At 47.9% G+C, this 21,267-nt stretch overlaps 1 protein-coding gene across 3 annotated transcripts; it reads left to right on the top strand.

The window, feature by feature from the left end:
* The first annotated feature begins 1,410 nt into the window (after nucleotides 1-1,410).
* Nucleotides 1,411-20,930, top strand: znf512b (zinc finger protein 512B). 3 transcript variants are annotated; one of them, XM_029155952.3, is made up of 17 exons: nucleotides 1,411-2,634; nucleotides 3,981-4,124; nucleotides 10,071-10,150; nucleotides 10,302-10,430; nucleotides 10,737-10,912; nucleotides 11,004-11,281; nucleotides 11,368-11,445; nucleotides 12,005-12,139; nucleotides 12,336-12,463; nucleotides 13,414-13,506; nucleotides 14,796-14,894; nucleotides 15,334-15,588; nucleotides 15,677-16,018; nucleotides 16,103-16,204; nucleotides 16,312-16,374; nucleotides 16,519-16,617; nucleotides 17,186-20,930. In XM_029155952.3, exons 2-17 carry the CDS (start codon nucleotides 3,983-3,985, stop codon nucleotides 17,528-17,530), a joined length of 2,544 nt encoding a protein of 847 aa, XP_029011785.1. In that variant the 5' UTR covers nucleotides 1,411-2,634; nucleotides 3,981-3,982; the 3' UTR covers nucleotides 17,531-20,930. The 3 variants fall into 3 exon arrangements, with proteins under 3 accessions (XP_029011785.1, XP_029011787.1, XP_029011786.1); XM_029155953.3 differs by having other exon boundaries at nucleotides 1,414-2,634; nucleotides 11,374-11,445; XM_029155954.3 differs by lacking the exon at nucleotides 10,302-10,430 and having other exon boundaries at nucleotides 1,413-2,634.
* The last annotated feature ends 337 nt before the right edge of the window (nucleotides 20,931-21,267 follow it).

The following is a 21,267-nucleotide window of genomic DNA, read 5'->3' as shown; positions in this document are numbered from 1 at the left end:
GTCTTCTGTCATTATTCTCCAAGAGTTTCTGACCAGCTTGTTTATGTAGCTTTGATCAAATGGATCTCAAGCCTCTGACAGCACTGTAATAAAAAAACAACCCAGTGTCCTTTCACATCAGCAGCTGATCCAGCTGTATTTTTCCTGCTGTGTGCTAATATTTGGTAAAGAAACCGCGAGTGCTCACTCAACTTGACTGCAAAGGTCAAAAGATAAATAACACAGTCGTCTGCTGGATGTGCCCTTAAGAGCTTTTGGGGGACGCAGACTACTTCACCTGGCCAGGTTTAAAAACCAGTAGGCAGATTTTGCTCACTAAGCAGAGGAGGAGAGGGAACATACATCACTGCCATGGTAAAAGGATTAATCAGAGCCCCAACGAGACCCTGTGAACTATTCATCATCAGGGAACAGGAGCCACATTTAACTCCATCAGCTGGTTTCTACCGTCCAACTGTCGGCTGAAGAAGCTCGGGCTCATCGTCTACTTGGCTGAGCTTGTACCAACAATGCTCTAAAATGCGTCCACCCGCTGGAAAACTGACAATGTGGCTTCAGGGTCCCTCTTAGAGCTCAAACCCACTGGTGGCGACTCACAGATGAGCACTGCCACCTAGTGGACGGTTGGCGCACACAAAGTTGGCATAAAAACAAGTCTAAAGCAAAACAACCTCTGTGCTGCAGGCTTTGCATTAATTGTAGGCTTATAATAATATATAATATTAAAAATATAAATATAATTGGGTCAATGTGAAGTGATACATTGTAAATAAATAAAAGATGAAGGAAGGCAGAGCACAGAAGACCTGGTTTTGTGGAGCTATTCTGTCTCACAAGTTAATATAACAAATCAGAACACAACTCAACAACACAAGTTAAAGCAATTATCACGTATTAGTGACGATGAGGGCGAAACGTTTCACCGAGGACTTGGAAAGCGAGGCTCTCCTGCCCCGCACTGGTCATGCTGGGAACTGTCACATCCATTACATCATGGTTTCAGATCATTTCCACTAATAGGAAATTTTAGGTCATGATGACTGGCACCAATCAAAGACTAAGAGAAGCCCTCTGTTGTTCTACTGAAAGCGAGTGAGGTGGCAGTGATGCGATGAATTATTCATTTATTGAGCTGGGATTCAATAAATATGTGGCTTCACGTCATTAAGTGAAACATGTATTATTGGTTTTGTTTAATGGGGAAAGAGCAGCAGCCTATGGCCAACGTTGAGCTGGAGCAATTAAAATGCAGCGGCTCATCCGCATAGTTTATCTGACATTAACCAACTGTATCATTAGCATGTGTATTATTGACCTTGGGTTTTGGAACGAGGCTGTGCGACTTTCTAAAATAAAAGCCTGGTGCGTGCGGTGCGGAACAAATCCCGTTGCGCACAGCTCGTCCGCTTCTAACTATGCAGATGTGACACATTTCAGATGTGTTTGAGATTCCAGTGGTTCCTGGCGCTGACTGACTACAGCACCGGCCTCCAGTGAGGCACTGACAGCTAGAACAGCCCAACTCACGCTGGACTATAATCACCTTCCTCGTCTGAGCTGCTGAGGCGCGATAGGCTGGAGGACGCGTGGCCACGGCGTTCAGCGGGCACCGCGTGGAAAAAACGCTCGGCGAGGCTCGATTTAAGGAATTTAAACGCTGGCCCTTCTTTTTTTTTACGCCAGCAGCGGATCGGCGCTACGTCGGTGGAGCAGCGCGCGCCGGCGTCGCAGCGAGTTTATTAGACACAATCTCCCGATATTAATCAGCGGATGATAGGAAACAACCACGCGAGAGTTCGCAAGTTGCCTCAAGACTGTAGTTGCAACTGTCAAAGGTGGAGTGGATTCGCGCATGACCCAACACACGTTACTGTAATACTGTACACGGCCGCCGAGATAATATCCGTATAAAAAAGCGAAATAATCCCGCGGTAAGGAAGCGAGAAGTGGACCCGAACCGAGCGACATTCGCCGTTTCTGCCGCGTTTCGTCTCCTTTTACTCTCAACTACTGTCTCGCAGCCGTCGAAATTACTGCACTGAACGTATTTTTGTGCCTCCCTTCAGCTCCAGCCAGCGCAAGGATTTTTTTTACTCCTCCTTCGTAATAAAGTCGCCATTTTGCTTCACTGCCTATATAAACCATCCCGTATTCTAATATTTTCCCTCAAGGAGTCGGGGACCTGTGTGTCTTTGGCGGAGATTTCTGACATTTCTGGAGCGTTGAACGTGACGGGAGGGCGAAGAAGCGCCTCGTGGTGCACATATTAATGCGGGAAAGGCGGAGGGGGGCACGGACACTGGGAGCTGGGAATAAGGAATAAGTATCCAGGATTTTTTTCCATGCACAGGCGAGGCTGTCATTTCTCCCCCACTGCCTCGCGCTTTCTTCTCCCCCTCCGCCTCGTCGCCTTCTGCAGAGCGGGGGGGACGGGACGACGCTGACCACCGTCCGCTCCCCTTCGGGCCCCCGACCCCGGCGCGAGCGCTCCGTGACGCGGCAGGTGTGACTGCCATGTAACAAACACCGGTGGAAGAACGCCCACTCAGGTGCCCGCGTCTCGTGACCCCGCTCCCCCTCACGTGGGTGACCCGGGCCCCCCGGCCCCCGGTGCTGGGTGACCGTCCAGTCCAGGTAGGTGTGGCTGGAAAGTGGAGCAGAGTTGTTGTGTTGTTGTTGTTGTTGTTGTTGTTGTTGTTTTTTTATATTTAATTTTTATTTCCGCTCTCATTCTCAGCCCCACGAGCACGCAACTGTGTAACCTTGTTGTAGTTGCTCGCCAGCATGGCAGTGCGCCACGTGCGGAGCTAAAATACTTGTTTCCAGGGTGTTTGTCAGCAGATTGTGTGAGGAGATGTGTGTGGGTGTCACCGGGGTTTGTTGTGTCTAGCTCGGTGTAGGGTGATGCAGGACTGTCGTTCACATGTAGAAGCTGTAGTGTTACATTTAGGACGATATTATAGAAAAATGTGCACGCAGCTTATAACATAAAAGCACAAATGCATTGCTCAGAAAAACTAGACTCCCCCGTTGAAAGCCACTAAATATACGAGGAGCTGAAATCATTTGCGCCTGTGATAATTCTGCAGCCTTATCTCACTCACCACATCTGTTTATTTTCACTAGTCAAATACTCTCCACACCATACAGGAAAAGGAAGACGTCTTGTGCTGCGTGCACGTTCTCTGCAGCTGTGAGCCGAGCTCAGCGCGCCTTTTAGCCCCAATTTATCGAGAACCTGTAACAAACTCTGAGCACATCATCGCGGTGATGGATGAGCCGTCATCGCCCGGCGCGGTGAATAGGCGTGTAAGCAGATACGGGGGAGCTCCACTTTGTGACCCATTGTGTGCGTTTGTAATTCATTAGAGGGAAGACATGAATATGTGCTAGAAGAACGCACGTCGGACTGTAGTCGCTCCCAATTAACATAATTAGTGATTGTCAGCTTTCATCTATTACTCAGGTGCACACTGACAGGGAATGAGACTTCACTACCAGGACAGGAACATGGTAGTAGAACGATAGTGGCATGGAGGTTATATGATGTTTAATTTATAATGGTATAAAGACGATGTGTGGATGCATCGCATGAAGAAAGATGGGCGCGCGTGGGAAGGGCTCTCTGTGGCCCCGCTTCCCTTTGACTCACCTCTTGTCTAATGGGCAGAGCATGGAGTTCGTGTATAAGTTAGTGTATTGATTTTGAAATGAAACATGGAAGGTCACACTCTCATTACCACTGCAGATGATGTGTGTGCCTCCACTCAGATAATCTCCAGTCCAATAGCACTGATGGCCGACATGAAGGAAGTGCACTGTAGAACAAGGCGGCAGCATCATCACAAACTGCTGGTGCAGTGGGGGCTGCTAATAACGCTTTGACAGGCAATGGAACAGGATTAATGAGCATCAGAAGAGAATATGGCCTCTAGCGCTCTGTCTCCTGTGTGTTTCTACCCCCTCAACCACCATCGCAGGCATGGAGAGCCCGAGCGGCCCCAGGCTCGGAAAGCTGCCTTCCTCGGGTCTGCCAAGGAGCCGTAACCCCAAACACGGACACCCCCAGGAGCCCGTCAGGACCACGCCGGGCCCCGAAAACAACAGCAGCAACAACAAACACAGTGAGTGATGAGCCGCGCAACCTTTGTCTACGACTGTTTCCCGTCGCAGGTTGTGAAGGACGGTGGAGCATCTGTTTGTGCGACCCAGCTTTGCCGATTCTGTGCGGTAAAGGCTAGAAGTGAACCAACGCATCCACTACAGTAAGGGTCAAAGCTTGTAATGTAATTCCAGCCCTCTCATCACAGAGGGGCCTGGAAACTACAGCATCAGTGCCTTAAAGCGAGGAAACCAAAACAAACAAGCACTGACAGGAGCGGAGCGTCGAGCCATCTGGACGGAAGGGGAATATTTTGGAAAGAGAGGGTCGGAATCGTGTTTCAATCCAGTAACCAGGAGATCATCACGACTTTGTTAATAGACTCAGACAGACCTGGAAAACTGGGGCTCCTCTAATATGACCCAGTTGTTTGGTTGCTACGAAATAGCAACTCATTTCCAGATGCACGAAGCAGCAGAGCGACACTAGGTGCTCGGGTTCATTTCCTCCGTTCGCGCCCTCCAGGCTGGAGCTTCATGATATGAGCGGCACACAACGTGTCAAAACCACTTAATAACCGCTAGATTACTTTTATTTGTCTTAATATAATACTGTAGCTGCAGCAGCGCTCCCAGTCCTGGATGCTGGCGGCGGCTCATTGTTTTCGCTCGCTGACTGACAGACAGGCCGTTCTCTGGCTCTTCCCAGATTCTGCTGCTTTATTACTGCACGAGCAGCGCTGGTTGGATGGCTGGGAGCGGTGTGTGTGTGTGTGTGTGTGTGTGTGTGTGTGTGTGTGTGTGTGTGTGTGTGTGTTCAGGTGGCGCAGTCACAGGTGACGCCGTGGTTCTGGTCTTCACGGGGCTTTTTCACGTAACCCGACTCTTCGCTCTCTGCGTCTGTTTTGTTTTCACTTTTCACAGTTGAGCGGCTTTGACGCTGCTTCAAGTAAATCACCTCCAAACTACTGTTAAAGTAATTAGAAGCGGCGTTTAGTGGGTCTGAGCGCGGAGACGGCTTTGTTGGGTCCGTTGTTAAGCGCAGCTTCCAGCACAGTTGGATTGGACGCGATAGGAATCTGCATTCTGTGCTGCAGCTGAAGAATATTGTGGCTTGGCTGGAGAGTTGCTCTTATCTGGAACATTAGCAGGGGTTTCCTCGCCTTTAGACAGGCTTAGCTGGTAACATTGCCCGTGGAAGAAGTTTGATGTCATTATGCTTTGAAGATTTAAGAAGAGCGTCTTAAAGCTCCGGGGGAAACACAAAGCTCCTAGAAAACATGCAGAGCATCATATAACAGTGGTTACACACAAAGGGTGTGATCTGCTACAGTGTCGCTATGAATGCATGTGAAACGCATGACTTCCAACCATCGCTTTATGTTTTTTATGTTATAACTTGTGATTGTTATTGGAAGCTGAACCAAACAGCGGCTCTGTGTGTGTCTCATTTCTTAATGAATGCTCCTTTGCATGATCTGCATGCGAGGCCTCTGGCTGAACAGCCTTTCTACAGGTGCTTCACTAAAAGGCCTCCATGCTTTGATGCTTAGAAACAAAGGCTGCAGATGTGTGTGTGTGTGTGTGTGTGTGTGTGTGTGTGTGTGTGTGTGTCTGTGTGTGTGTGTGTCTGTGTGTGTGCGGTGTGTGTGTGTGTGTGGTTGTCTGTGTGTGTGCGTGTGTGTGTGTGTGTGTGGTGTGTGTGTGTGTGTGTGTGTGGTGTGTTGTGTGTTGTGTGTGGTTGTGGTGGGTGTGTGTGTGTGTGTGTGTGTGTGTGTGTGTGTGTGTGTGTGTCTGTCTGTGGGTGTGTGTCTGTGTGTGTGTGTGTGTGTGTGTGTGTGCTTTCCTAGAGTCCTGAGGTTGAGCTGTCACCTTGCCACACCAGACGTCTGAGAGGATGTGGTCCGTGAGGGAGGTTTGCTCCCTTTGTTTCGCTCTTTCTTGTTCTCTCTCAGATGTTTTCGTATTAATACGCCGAGTGGAGTCCTGGTTTTCTTATTTTGTACTGTTCCGCTAGAGCTCTAAACAACTTACAGTAAAATATGCGCACTGCTAAGTGTAAGCCAGAGATTAGTCCTGGGATTTTTGCAAACAATGGCGAAAACCTCAGCAAGTGAAGCCAGGATGTGTGGGATTGTCCTGGTTCTGTGGCGAGGATTGTGCCGCATCCTAACTGATCTGGGATCATAATGTCTGTAAGGGCCCGAATCAAAGCGGCGCCGACCGCCTGCTTTGGGAAGAAGGAGTCACAGCGGCATCAGAAACGGAGCGAGTACAGCTGCTTACGCTGCAGCGTCTCACACTCCATCCTTCCTCCTTTCCTCCCCCTCCTCCCACCCGCCTCCCCCCTCCTCCCACCTCGGCCTGTACTCCTCTCATATTACTTATACTTTGAAATGCTCATCTGCCGGTGCTTTGGGCGTCCCAAATTGTTGAAATCCCGAAAGATAAAATCGATGAAGAGCTATAGATGTTTGTTTTGAAATTAAATTGAATTCTGGGGCTGCTCTCCGCCTGATGCTGCGTCTCTCTTCAGGAGAGTCCTTTGTCAAATTTGTCACACCTTCACTTGGCAGGCTGGAGGAAGGCAGATGAGGAGTACAGGCGAATGGGAGAGAGACGGAGTTGGTGAGTCACGGTCCATAAGGAGGGCAGCGCAAACAGTCTGGAGCAGGCATTGTATGTCTGGCTCCCATATGCAGGGCCGTATACACTGGTGCATAAACACATGTAGTGGTCGCGGGGGCCTGTGCGTGCATATGTGTGTGGTCCACGCTGCCAATGTGCTCTGGCCTGTGTTTTTTGATGCTACGTCCTCTGTCCGACAGTTCACCTGTCGACATCGTCCCCCTGGAATCCACTGACCACACGTTTGAAGCTGTTGTGATTGGGTGACACTGAACACGTCACTGGACATTGGCCAAGTGGGCATGAGGCAGAAGATCAGGTGTCCAGCGATATGTAACGTGGAGCTGATGTGCAGGGCTAAAATCATTTCAGGGCCGAGGAGACGGTGGAGGTATCGCATGTCACCAGACGTAGCAGAACTTTGGAGCCTCAGCTTTGTATTCAGCATTTGGATGCGTTAAGTGTGGTTTATTGCTGCTACTGTAAAGACCTCCTACATAAAGTAATTATCCGTAAAGTACAGAGCAGTGAGTTCAGTGAATCTGAGACAAGGAATTAATTAGTCTTTGTTTACTAGAACGATCTCTGTAGAGTGATCCTCGATGTTAACTGAACTAAGTCATTCTAAACTTATAGATTTATTGTTACTTAAGTCTTGGAAACATGATATAGAGTATATAAAAATATATTGGAATTCCAATTTGATGTGTGTGTGTCAACAAGTGTGACCTGACTGGGAGGAAGCTATGGAGACATCTTCAAAAGGAGTGTGTGTGTGTGTGTGTGTGTGTGTGTGTGTGTGTGTGTGTGTGTGTGTGTGTGTGTGTGAGTGTGTGTGTGTGTGTGTGTGTGTGTGTGTGTGTGTGTGTGTGTGTGTGTGTGAGTGTGAGTGTGTGTGTGTGTGTGTGTGTGTGTGTGTGTGTGTGTGTGTGTGTGTCTGGTGTCAAAGCGCTGACTCGTGTGTCTTACACACACAGAGCGAGCGCGTGCTGGTGAATGCTGCCCCGCGGCGCGTTCAGGGTGAATCAGGAAATCAAAGGCTTCCCAGCGTGCGTCCTGCGCAGGTGCATCACTCTGCACCTAGCGTGTGACGGAGGCAGCGTCGGTGCATTTCCACTGAGTCGTGTCACTGCTGTTCGTGTACAGTGCGTCTGAAGCACGCTGTGCAGCCGCAGACAAAGACGTCTGTGTGAGTGTTTGTGCAGGAAAACAAATGGCTGCTCTGTGCGCTCCTGTGTGCGGCTAATGTGCTCCCTTGCACTCAGGGGGAGCGGTTGCAGGCGTAGCTAGGAGAACTCCGAGGTTATTTGAGATCATTAGGCAGCTGCCAGCACTCCTGGGCCCGGCTCTTCTCTGGCCCTGCTCTGCCCCCCCCCCCCTGTCAGGATTAAGCCGAGCGGAGCAACAGTTGCAGACAGCTGGGAGCGACTCATGCGCTGACATTAGTTGAACAGCTGTTTCATCCCCGCGGCCCGCGCCTGAGAACTGGGGCTTCGGCTTCCACACAATGGGCCCGCTTTGTTTCATGCCGAGACAATGGCTGTGATTGCTGCGATGCTGCTGTGCCACCGCCCGCTGCCCATTTCACCCCAGACCGTAGAACATATTCCATTTAAAACTTGCGCTTTCGCTGCCGCGTCTGGGGCGTGAATGCCTGCTTGCATTGTAGCCTAAACTGTGTATGTGGGCTTAATTGTTCTGCTTGGTGGAGGGAGGCCTCTGATAATGGTAACTAAGACAAGTGGATCTTATTCCCATAGCAACAGGAACATATCTTTCCCAGGAGCAGAATTCATTAATTATGCCTTTCTTATACAGGACCTTTATTTTCTGAGACAGGAATTAGAATGCACGCTCAATTTCCTCCTCGGCGTAAGAGCTGCATCGCCGACTGCATCACCTCTCCAGCTGCTGCTCCACAGCTAATAGAGAAATGCTCCGTCGCCGGGAGAATATTAACTCATATCAACGCGCACAAATCACACTCGCACACGCTGGTAATGGCTCCGTGTACTCGCGTATGTGTTTCAGCGTGTGCTTTTTATGCCTGTGTTTACACCTCGTGCCACGAACTGCGCCGCGCTTCTTCGTCCCATTCATTCCCGCTCAGCCGGGCCTTATTTTTTCCTCTCTGCCTTATTATTGCGAGTCTGAAGTAAAAGATTACGTGTAATCCGTCAGCCTGGCTTCGTGTCGGCGCTCGCGAGGGAGAAAAAAACAAGACAAATGAGGGGAAAAGGGAAAGTTGATACTGTGTAATAAAACACAGGGAAATGAGGAAGTGAGGTCGTGGAGGGTCGGCACTGGAGAGTTTCTTATTAGCATCACTGGCAGAGAGGCGCCTTTTCCTTGAAAGGTGCTCTTTTGCCAGCGTGTGCGCGGCGGTGACAGCAAGTCAGTTCATTTATTTGATGAGAAGTGCTCCGACCGTTTCTATAATCCGAGTGGGCACATGGAGCACTCGCAGCCACGTCGGGGCCGACGCGCACACGCCCCACCAGGAATGCGGGCGCCCTGTCTCTGCCTGTCAATGAGATTCCAGGGGAATAAAGCGTTGGCAGCGCCGTGTTCCTCAGCAAAGGGGGAGTGGAGAGGATTTAAACGAGAGCCTGTGCAAGACCACCGCTGCCCCCCCATCCCCCCAACCCCCCCGAAGATCTGTCATCGCTGCTGTGACATTTTCTAGATCTGATATGACAGAAACGGCTCCAGCAGCATCGCCGTCTCCTGCTCGCTGCGTATCTGCTGCCGCTATCTGGTCTCGCCAGATCAATGCAGGGGGCTGAGAGCACATGGAGAGATATATGGTTGTGGAGTACAGCCTCAGCTTCCACCTGCAGCAATGTCATTCAGTATTCTGCTTGGTCAGAGGAAGAAGTCACCTGCCTCTGCAGTTCGCGCCTCTCTCTCCCTCAGCGTCCTCTGCTCTTTTCCTTTTGTCCACGTGCACGCATCCATCTCCAGCCGCCGCGCATAGAAGGCGATAGAGTGCAGCGCTAGTGACAGAGAGGTGATGTCCTTCCAGGTCCACATGCAGAGATGCTGGGAAGCGTGGAAAGTGGCAAAACGAGAGAAACACAAGAGGGGGGAGAGCCTGTGCTGAGGCAGTCGGCTGCTGCGTGCTGTGTCAGAGGTTCACACAGGCTCCAGCGATTTATAGCTAATCTATTTGGCTCAACAGAGGCCTTTAGCCTCGCTGCCCTCCCCGTCTGCGTCTCGCAGACACACATCTGGACGCGCTGGAGGAAAGCGCCGTCCTGGACGCACCTCGCTTCGCGGGGCTGCGCTGCTGCCTGTGCTCGGTGTTAACTCAGAAATGCTTCCCTCCCGCGTTTCGCCAGGCCGCGTGTGTGATGAGCCAGCGGAGGGGAGGAGGAAAGGTCGTCCTAAAGCAGACGTGCAGGAGCTGAGAAGCATCCCAGTGAGTATCTCTCTTTGAAATGCGTGGGTGTTTGAAGTGGGCTCCCATTTTCCTGCACAGGAGCAGCTCCCCGTGAAAATGCGCAATATGCAGTAGAGTGTAGCGATAATCCTTGCATGTATTCAAACCTGTCTTCCTCACCCCTGAGCAGGCCCATATGATAGTACAATGGAAGGAAGAGTTTAAGCGCCGCTCCAGGGTTAAGTGTCCGTGTTCAGGGTGCTGGTTAGAGTTTCCCAGCATCTATGGCGTCAAGTACCACTATCAACGCTGCCAGGGGGTGAGTCACTAAACTTTGCTCCTTCCTGCTTTGTAGCTATTTCTTCCTTAAGCATCGGAGTTTAACACTCGCTATAGTACTGGAGAGAACCCTCAATTAAAGCCAGTCATGACTGACCCATGTAGGTAGTGCACATGAAAGAGGAGATGCTCCAAAATATTTGGTAATGATACAGCATATGTGGCTGATTAGCCCGAGCCTACGATAAGCCAAGTGAACGTTCCTTTGCTCCCACCGACTGTCATCTGATCGTGTGCAGGGAGGAAGCTCGCCCTGAATCCCCGCTCCTCATATGTGTGTTTGTAGGCCACCATAGCTGAGAAGCTGAGTCATGGCTGTCCCTACTGTGAGGCAGTGTTTGCCACAAAGGTGCGCCTGCAGAAGCACAAGCTGTGGAACCACCCGGACAGAGCGGGTGCGGAGCCCAAGGACGAGCAGGCTCGACTTCAGAAGACTCCCGTCAAGTCCAACCCCAAGAAAAGGTGACTGGGATTTAGACTGACCCACATCATGTTTCTAGTAATGTCATAACGCTGACTGGCCGAACTGTCCTCCTTCTGTCTGTGGATTCAGGCCCATGGAGAACAGTCCCCCGTCTCCGGTGTTTTTCAAAGTGAAAAAGACCCACGACGTGTCCGCGCCCGCTCTGAACGGGGAGCTGACCCACCACAAGAGTGAGCGGAAACAGCACGGCAGCAGCCAGACGTCCCAGCAGCCCCACCAGCACCAGCCGCTCCAGTCCCAGCACTCCCAGTCCCGCAGCACGTCGTCGGACGCAGGGGGCAGCGAGAGCGAGGGCGGCAGCCTTCCGCCTCCGTTCCCTGACGAGGACCCGGAGCGAACGAGGCACAGTAAGATTACAGCACATTATTTGGGGTTTTACCAATGTGCTGGCACAATTATGTGTTTGACCATTTCTTGTTCTGTTTTCCTTTTGAGCCAGGACGGAAGCAAAAAACTCCTAAGAAGTTCACTGGCGAGCAGCCTTCCATATCCGGAACGTTTGGACTGAAAGGTACCAGCCAGTGCCTCACTTCATCCTGTTTCTGCAGCAGGAAGCAAAGGCGTCTTAGGAAAAATGCAGACAACACTGTGCAGTCTCATATACGTTATATTATTAATAAACAGGTAAAAATGTGGAAAACACACTGGTACAGTATTGATTGCTTGACATTAAACGCTCCCTATGGAAGCTGATCAATGCTAAATGTAGAGGTGGTATACATCTAAATAAATCAGTGACTCACAGCAGGCAAACGTAATATGCACATCTTATTTTAGTGACTGTGTCTTTCTGTCTGAAAGAAATGCTGAAAATGCGCAGTGACTCATATAAGTAGGATTCACTGGGTTGTAAACCATAACTACCTACAAATAACAGTTTGTTGGTTAGTCACTGATCTAGTCCAGCTCAAACAACCACCTTTTTGTCACTTTCCCACATTCCTCCTTTCCATTTCTAGCGTTGCTCCTGTTCAGTGTTGTCCTCCATCTGGTCCTCGCTGCTTGTATTTCTCCTAAGTCTTGTTAATTACTGCCATGACTAAGTGTCTGCCAACGCGTGTGTGCTGCAGGTATGACTAAAGTGGAGGAGAAGCTGAAAGCAGGCCGCGTGAAGAGACCGGAGGCGAGCGTACACAGCGAGGAGCACCAGAGGAGGCCCAACACAAGCCACTCCTCCAAGAAGGACCCAGCCGCAGCTCAGTCAGGTTGGATTTACTGTCACCAGAGCTAACGTCATAGCTTCATATCGATTCTAAACTATGATAAAGAGAATTTCCCCACATATCAACTGTAAGACAGAAGAGTGCAACAATACTGAGTAGAGTGAGAGTCTGATGCCTGCAGAGATATTAAACCAGTAATATTGGATGAACTAATTGACATTGCACGCCTGTGTTGAAGGTGTCGTTCCGGACTCCCAGTGGCAGCGAGCGATCTCGGAGCGTGGTGAAGTGGTGTGTCCCACCTGCTCCATCGTCACCAGGAAAACGATCCACGGCCTCAAGAAACACATGGAGATCTGCCGGAAGGTCGGTACAGCTGCCGCCAGAGCGTTGGCGCTAATAAGACGCCAACACCGGCGTGATTCCAGTGCTGCGGCTGTAAATACTGAGCTAATGCTAAGTGCTGTTAGCCTAGCGTGTCACATGTGGCACTGTGCTATAGACACAATGGGTTGTGTTCAGTGCATCTAGTATCATAGCAACACAAACAGCTGGGAGCGTGGAGTGAAGCTCCCTCAACCCAGAGCTGTGATTTTCACAATAGATCATAGCCTCCGCTGCGGTGATATTAGATCCTGCTCCCTGAGGAGCTCATTGTGCAGGGTCTGGGGAGCCGTTACAGTAAATACATTGATTGGAAGGATAGAAACAACATCAGGCATCGGGCGAAAGCTTACGTAATGTCCTTAACGCCACTGTTCCTACTATGGAAGCTAATCCAGTAGCCTGGCTCAGAGGAGAAGTCACTGGACACGTGTCTGGTTTATCTACATTCCATTCATTGTGGTCCTGTTAATAAACCATGTGGAAGCGCCAAACAAATGCATCTCTAATGCGCTGAGCTCTTCCTGTGGCGGTGTGTGTGTGGTGCGGTGGACCTGGGCCCTCAGAGGGACATTTAATGGCTCCGTGTGACTCCATTAAAGTGACAGACTACCGTTAAGCAATGACAGAATCACCACATTACCACCGGGTCGCTCACCATCAACACACCTACACTTCACTACACTACCAAATCAATACAGAGGTGAGGACAGAAGTCTACGTGAAGGAACTTTGTGTAACACTAAATTGGCTCCTGAAGTTTCACAACATTTCCCGTTTCTCCACATTTGTACAGACGCTATTAGATTATAGATGACATCACGCTGTATTGATAATAGCAATAAAGACCAAAGGCGGCAAATGTGGGCCACTGGTTTGTTCCTTTAATAGAAGTGTTATTTGAGCTGGTGTTTACTCTTTAACCCCTGCAGCTCCAGGACGCGCTGAAGTGCCAGCAGTGCCACAAACAGTTCAGGTCTAAGGCCGGCCTCAACTACCACACCATGGCTGAGCACAGCACCAAGGTACTAACACACAGACGTCCCAAACCATGAATGTGAGTCATGTTGGAGAAATGCATCGGAGGACGGATTGTGATGCTTCGGACGTTGAGTCAGGGCTGTTACAGTAGCTATTCAAGGCTACACCACAGAACCCTTCAGGAAGCGGTGGTCAACGTCTGAGTCGGTATAATCCGCCATATGCTTCGGCAGGTGTCAGGTTTCTGGGTTCACTGAGCTGCTCCTGCTGCACCCACATAGATAAAACTCGATCTGTGGGTGTGATCGATCACGCGTTCGAGCCGGTTGATCGGTGCGTCGGTGCCCTGGTCATTGAAGTGCTCACGTTTCCTTCTGCACATGTCTTAACCCTGACAGGAGAGAGCTTCTTTAAGATATTATCGTGACAGTCCTGCATTAGTGCTATGGTAGCACTATGAGGTTTCCTGAATAATTCAACGCTGCCTGTTTAGTATCAGGAGCCCAGTGCGTGTCCGCCTGGGCTTATGCATGTGTACAGCAGACAGTGTAGATGAATGGGTCGTTAGTGTCTCCAGTCTCCACGTGTCTGACCTTACTGGCTGCTGTCCAGTCCCACAGAGCAAAGCAAAGCTTTGTAAGTTCTGCTGTGGTCAGATGTTAAATCCCTCAGTCGTATGAAGTGTTATAAAGGTTTTTAATGGGAGGATTTGCTCTGACCTGGGGTTGTGTGTGTCTGTCTGTGTGGACACATGGCCAAGCCCCAGTGCACCATGGGAAGGCACAGCACGCTGAGAGAAGGACTCCGGTCCCCCGCTGAGCTTGACCTTGATGTCACGGCTGCTGCTGGGATGGAGCGTCCACGCCTGCTCCTTTCTGATGCACTCTCGCGTCTCTCCTCTTGCCTGGAGCCTTGAGTGACGGGCTACATGGACGACCCGCCTCACGACTCGTCCTCCCACCTGCACAGAGGCCGGAGTCGCGCCTCCGTTCGTTGCCTGTGTGGACACGTGAGGACACGCAGGCCGCTCCAGGTTTGCGTCCTCAGAGCGGACGCCCTGCAGTGGCAGCGCCTTCGTCTGGTCTCTGGCAGCCTCGCCATCTGTGCTTCTGGCCCCGGCTGAGGTTTGGCACCAGCCGACGCTGGAGTGAAAACACGAGTTTGACAGTTGTCATAAACATGCCTTGAGTGAGCGCCTCCCGTGGAACCGCTTAATGATCCGGGCGCAGTGCGGTGGAAAACACATTTTGGTCGGCGGCGTTTGAATTCGGGGGGACGCGTCGGTGCTGTGGCGGAGAAACGCTGATGCGACGTTGTGTTCGTCTCCCCTCAGCCCTCGGGGAGCGAAGGCCAGACGGGCGATGAGCACGAAGAGAGAGAAAGGCTGCGGCGAGTCCTGAAGCAGATGGGCCGAATCAAGTGTCCTAGCGAGGTACTGTACGCCTCCCTCCCTTCTCTCCTTCATGTCTGTGCGTCCAACGTTTCTGCCTCTCGCGTCACGTTTTCTTCTCTCCTCATCGGCCAGATTTGATTTTGTGCCTCCCTTTTCCTCAGGCTCCTCTTTTTGTGTCTGCTTCCTTTTACCTCCCTCCCTCCTGCTTCTTTTACTTTAAGCCTTGTTCTTGAAATGTAGCCCAAAACCACATCAACACTCTGCTTCCTATTACTCACAGTGGAGTCTAAAAAGCGGAGGGAAGAGAAAGCAGTGAAATAAAAATCTCCACAGTGATGTCTTCACACTGACAAATGAGCAGTTTTCTACTGTTTCCTCCTGTTTTCTTTTTTTCTGTTCTGAATAACCATGAAATATTAACCAATACCCAGTTTTCTGTTTAATATCTTTTTTTCTGCCACTGGCTTCACTCGAACAGGGCTGCTCAGCCCACTTCTCCAGTCTGATGGGCTACCAGTACCACCAGAAGCGTTGTGGAGGAGAGTTCTCTGACGACGAGAAGCCCGTGTTTCTATGCCAGCATTGTGGGAAAAGCTACCGCTCCAAGGCTGGCAGAGATTACCACGTGCGAACGGAACACTCGCCGGGTATCACCTCCACCGCGACGGCCACGGCAGCCGCCAACAACAAGGACAACGTTCCTGACACTAATAACAACACCGGCAAAGACAGGGTAAGGAACAGGAAATGTGTAGGAGACCTCTGTTCGTTAGCTTATTTTGGAAGGTTTGAGTCAGTAACTTGTCCACACTCCTCCTCAGGTGGTCTTTGAGGAGTCGCCATCAGGAGCCAAGAGGGAAAAAAGCCATTTTGAGAAAAATGACTGGGAGGAGAATGCGTTGTCCAACCAGCCGAAGGATAAGGAAAGGGAAACACGGGAAAAACAGAGAGAAAAACAAAAGGAGAGGGATCGGGACAAAATCAAAACAGCCCAGATTAAAAACCCGGAGGAAGATTTCGAAAGGACCCCCAGTGGCAGAGTGAGGCGCCGGTCGGCTCAGGTGGCCGTGTTCCACCTGCAGGAAATAGCAGAGGACGAACTGGCTAAAGACTGGGGCACCAAGCGCCGCATCAAGGACGACCTGGTGCCCGACAGCAAGAGGGTGAGGACGTGTGCACAACGCACCCAATCTGCCTAAACGAGAACCTGAGCACACATGCTAATATGAATGTTCTCTGTTGTGTAGTTAAATTATACCCGTCCGGGCCTCCCCAACTTCAGCCCGGAGCTTCTGGAGGCTTGGAAGAACCAGGTGAAGGAGAAGGGCTTCATCTGCTGCACCAATGAAGTAAGAGCAATAACTGAATTCATCATAAAGTTGATTCAGATCTGTGGTTTATGGTGCTGATTATCTTCAGCAAGGGTTTCGCTCCGTTTGCGTGTGTTTTGTTTCAGAGCTGTGAAGCCGTCTACTCCAGTGTATCAGGACTAAAGGCCCATCTCGCCAACTGCAGCCAGGTACAAACAGCCAACAGCAGCAAAGTTACTACACATAACACACACCCTGAATTACTGTTTATCCAGTTAATGACCAGCTCAGGGCGGTTTGTCCCCTCTGTAACTGTTTTCACAGCACAACATTATACACTGTTTCTGTCGTAGGGTGGTAGAGAAATGGGGAAGTACACCTGTCTGATCTGTCAGAAAGAGTTCAGCTCTGAGAGCGGGGTGAAGTACCACATCAGCAAGACACACTCACAGGTGGGTCAGTGGGCTGGAAAGGTCACCCTCCTGTGTCATATCATGCCTAAGTTAAAGTTTATATTTTATTCTGTCGTGTTACCGATACAATACTGTCCAATATAATCCCTCTTTATGTAACAGCTCCTCTAGCCTTGAGACTAAAAATACTCATTGGAGTCCCCACCCCCCTTCTCTCTCTGGGATGCTGTTTCAATAAAATGTCCGGTTGACATTAAAGCTCAGGCTAAACATACATGTGTTTGGCAAAGCCACTAGGCCAAAATAAAGGCAGTCAGCTACTGTAACAGAACTACGAGTACTGTGCAATTTAAAAACACAAAACTCAGCTTCACAAAATGCATTGCATATAAGAAAGTACTTACTGAAGTACAATTATGTGTTCTAGCGCAAAACATGGGCCAGATGTCAGCACTGTGATGTAATTCATGAAACAGCACCATCGTCCATATTAACTGATCTGATGATTTTGGTTCCTGAGTCATTGTGAAAACAGCTTCCTGTTAATGGCAGCGAGTTCTTGTCTAGTTTCTTGTTTGTGACTAATAAAACTGCGTCTTTGCTGTAGAACTGGTTCCGGGCGGCGGCCAGTCAAGTGGTCTGTCCGAGCAAGAGTAACGTACCGGAGAACAACGGGATCAAAGCCGAGGTGAGAAACGGTGCCACGGCCGGTAAGAAGAGGGGCCGCAAGCCCAAAGAGCGCCCGCCAGCGCCCGCCCTCCTTCACACGCACCCTGCAGCACTTGGCACTTGTCAAAACTCAAGCCTTTCCATGATTCCTTCCTTGGGCCCAACACAGCCCGCCACCCTGATCCCTGACCCAACAGACAACGCCAAGTCAGGCCAAGTCAGACAGCACGTCCCCTCCTCTGCCAGACGAAGCAAACCCAAGAGGTTTTCATTGTCAGAGTAGCTCTGCTTTTGTGGACCCAGGAACCAGAGAGGATGAGACGCTGATGCGAGGAAGCTAAAAGACACCTCGACTGCAAGAAGAGAAGAAGTCAACCATTTAGTACAGACTTTAACTCTTTGTGTGGAACCCCCATGGTTGACAGTAGTGTTTTATTTCTCCATTCCACTTGTCTCTTTGAAGGCACACAGCAAGAACGTCCTTAGCAATCAAAGCTAAAACTCAGACTGATACAGTGACAGCGTTGTGTAAACAGTAGCTTTTCTTATAGTCTGTAATATGGTAGTTCTGCAAACTAATAAAGAGTCATTCAAGTTGTGTTTGAGAGGTTTTAAAAAGGATATTCTATTAGCATGGTTGATACAATAGCTAGTGTTTTCACATTTTTTCACAGATAAACTGTACTATGTACATAAACATTATCTATATAAAACATATACATAAATATATCTATATATATTTACAGTAATGCCATCTGTCATTTCCAAGCCTGACTCCTCCCATTGGATCATGAGCAATCAGAATATTTGCAGTGTGTGTAGTGCAATGTTGTTTTGACCTAGATTTTTTTTGTACTTGTTCATAGTTAAACCTTTTTTGTTTACTTTTATGTTTCAACTAAACAATGGTCATAAACTGTCAAATAATGGTCTTTCATGATGATCATGTTCCACTCTGCTGTTTTGACAGTTAGGTGGATGTCACTTCAATGATGTTTTTTTTCTTTCTGTATCACGTGAAGATGGAAGGTATCTGCTTTGACAGCCATGCTTGGGTATCAGAAGATTCTTTTATACTGAAGTCAATAAGCAGAATACCCTAAAACGATTGAGATTATCATCTGTAAGGTGTAAGTTAGTAACATTGATTCTGAATATGGCATTGTGTTGTTTGAATATGAAAACTTGAAGTACTCTGTCTAAAATAAGACTGGCAAAGCTAACTGTTGGACAGAAGGATGAATAGTGTGTGAAGCTTGTTGCACCATTGCAGCACAATCAAATGATGTGACACCATTTCAAAGGAGGCCATGTTGTGGCTACTGCTTTAGCTTGAATCAAAGAGCTGAGGAAAGAATTAAATACTATCTTTTATAGAGAGGATGAGGAAAACAAAACTTTTATGAAACATAAAAATGCAAATGAAGAGTCAAATATAATAATGTTTATAAATTAATTCCTGGATGTTCAAAGTAATTGCCTTGCACTTTAACCCTGAACCCTTGATGTGCCCCTCTTGTATTTTTGCACTCCAGGAGTATTCAACCTAACTGAGTGGCTGTCAGGCACAAAAACAGAAATGTTTTATGGTGGAGAAGAATTTGCTTAAGGATGAACTGAATTTGTCTTTACATGGAGCAGCATCGTGAACTCTGTCTGCACTTCAACACGGCCATAGAATTATGACTCGCCACACAAAGCCATAGCTGGTCTGTTGAACGTCTGCTCTGCCACTTATTGCTAGTTTATCTTCAGATTTTAAAAGGATACATTATCTAATTACTTTTCAAATCTAAAATGTGTGCAATCAGAGAATATTTTCACTTCAGCAAACTTAAAGTAAATACTTGAATCTACAGCTATGTTCGCTATTTGAGCAGATGAGAAACCCATAAATGCTTGATTTATATTTGCAGTCTATGTCCATAAAAATAATGACTTGCTTACTTAAAAAAGGAAATATCACAAATCTATTTTATATTCGCTTGTGTGTGTTACCTAGATAGCAACCTGATAGCTTTGGATATAGTTGTGAGGTTAATCTGGAGAGTTAATAAAGGGTGCTTCTCTTGCCACTCTACCTTAAGGACTTGATACAACTCAGATAAGTCCATCAGTCCATCCTGCCATGTTCTCCCTAATGGCAAGTCTTCTAAATTTTGCACCAACACATGTCAATATTCATCATTTGAAAAACGCACTGATGTCAGCAGAACATTTTCAACAAACATTCAATTTGAAATGTGTCTTTGTATCCCAGGTGGAGTCATCCCCAAACTTTTATATTGTAAATTGAACATTTGAGCTGAATTTCCTCCATAATTAATCAACTGATGGAGCTTATTCAGGTGGGGATGACTATGCATGTGTCTGTCTCTGGACCTTTATCTTCTATCCAGGTTTCACTGGTGAAGAGGATAAGTAAGACAAGCACTGATTGGTCCTTGGACCATTTCAATAGAATTTGTCAAGATCTTATGTATGTGTGTGTGGGTGGGTGTTTGTGTGTGTGCGTGTGTATTAAACAGCACCTTTGTAACGAGTGGATGTCAGACTTGGTAACACTTCTTGTCGAGTGTTATGCTGTGGCACAGAACCAGTTGATCAATTGCTTGTTTCTCATTTCATTAATAACATAATTTTGACTGTGTTTACCTGACAAGCTTTGGTGTCGCAATATGATAGTTTAGCACTGCTTTTAACAGTGGGTATTTTATATTTTATCACACCCTTTACTATCCGTCTTCCTATGATGTGGAAACACATATCTATCCCGCAGTGTGAGCTAACTGCAACATGTTTAGAGAGTACAGCAATACACCATATTTAGCTGGTTTTGTTGGCTTGCTGATATTTTAATATTGATGTGTCTTCTCAAATTGTATGGCTTTTTCACTCCCCCTATTTTATTTGTTTGCTTTAAAAATGCTTTTTACATATTATGAAATGAAAAAAAAGGTTGAAAAAATTTGTACACCACAAAGAACATTGTAGGCCTGTGTGTCGGCATACACTGTTATTTTATCCATTTTGATGAGTCACTTAAATTGAGCTTTTTCCGTACACAATGACAAACACAGTGAGAGCGTCCTTTATTATTATCTACTCAATATGGGACAAAAGGCGTATGTATGTGTGTTTGTTTCTGTATTTAGTGCACTTACTATATCATGAAATAGGCTTGAAATAGGAGTGTTGTTTGGCGCTTTCTAGTTACCTGGACTGTGTGTGGTGTGACTTTTGTACCTGGGGATTCAGCAGGCTCAAGTGTCTTCCCTTTGTCAGCAATGTTATTTCCACAACCAATGTTAATCCTTATAAATCCCCCTAGGCAGCCTGACAACTGTACCCTTTATTGGACAACAGTGGTTCATTTTATATGCTACCTACTTTAAAAGCAGGAAATGGCATCTGTCTTTGTTGTCAGTGCCATTGTGACGAAACTGTTGAGTTTTATGAAATGATGTTGTAGCTCATAACTGGTTATAGGTAACAGGTAAAATGATACTAATAATGTATTAAAGATTTCCATATTTGAAATTAATCTGTATAGTACCTAATGTACGAGGCACCAGGACCTCCTTTGAGTCTGAACTGTTACACTTTTTCTCCCAAACTTGTTGTATTACCTGTGCATTAGTATCCCTCAACTAATTAATAAAGGTTTGTTGATTAAACTTGCATCAACTGTGTCAGTGTAAGTTTGGATCTTGGTTTTGTGGTGTCAAGATGCATATTTACCTTTGAATCTGTATTAAATCACCTTTTTTAAGGGTTTTCAAAACTACTTGGCAGGTAAGTTCCAAACAAATATAGTCATAGTCATTGTTTTGTGAACTCAGGCTGTTTCATCTGAGCAATGATGCTGGTAGGACCCTGTGCTGCAGGACTCCTTCCTGTAATAATACAAAATAAATCCGAGGTTGCTCAGGTAAACAGCTTAAGTGCAAAAAAACATTTGCATAATAGTAGAAACTGATGAGATAATTTCTGTTTTACTTACCATAACATCAAAACACC

The sequence above is a fragment of the Betta splendens genome, chromosome 7 (assembly GCF_900634795.4).
Source record: "Betta splendens chromosome 7, fBetSpl5.4, whole genome shotgun sequence".
Taxonomy (NCBI): Eukaryota; Metazoa; Chordata; class Actinopteri; order Anabantiformes; family Osphronemidae; genus Betta; species Betta splendens.
The sequence above is the reverse complement of the archived record's forward strand: the minus strand, read 5'-3'. Positions and strand labels throughout refer to the sequence as shown.

Excerpts from the sequence above, each read along its gene's own strand:
- znf512b (XM_029155952.3), top strand. The coding sequence starts at position 3,983 with ATGGAGAGCCCGAGCGGCCCCAGGCTCGGAAAGCTGCCTTCCTCGGGT. Across the intron at positions 11,446-12,004 it reads CGGAACGTTTGGACTGAAAG|GTATGACTAAAGTGGAGGAG; the intron begins GTACCAGCCAGT and ends TGTGTGCTGCAG. Across the intron at positions 16,205-16,311 it reads TCATCTGCTGCACCAATGAA|AGCTGTGAAGCCGTCTACTC; the intron begins GTAAGAGCAATA and ends GTTTTGTTTCAG.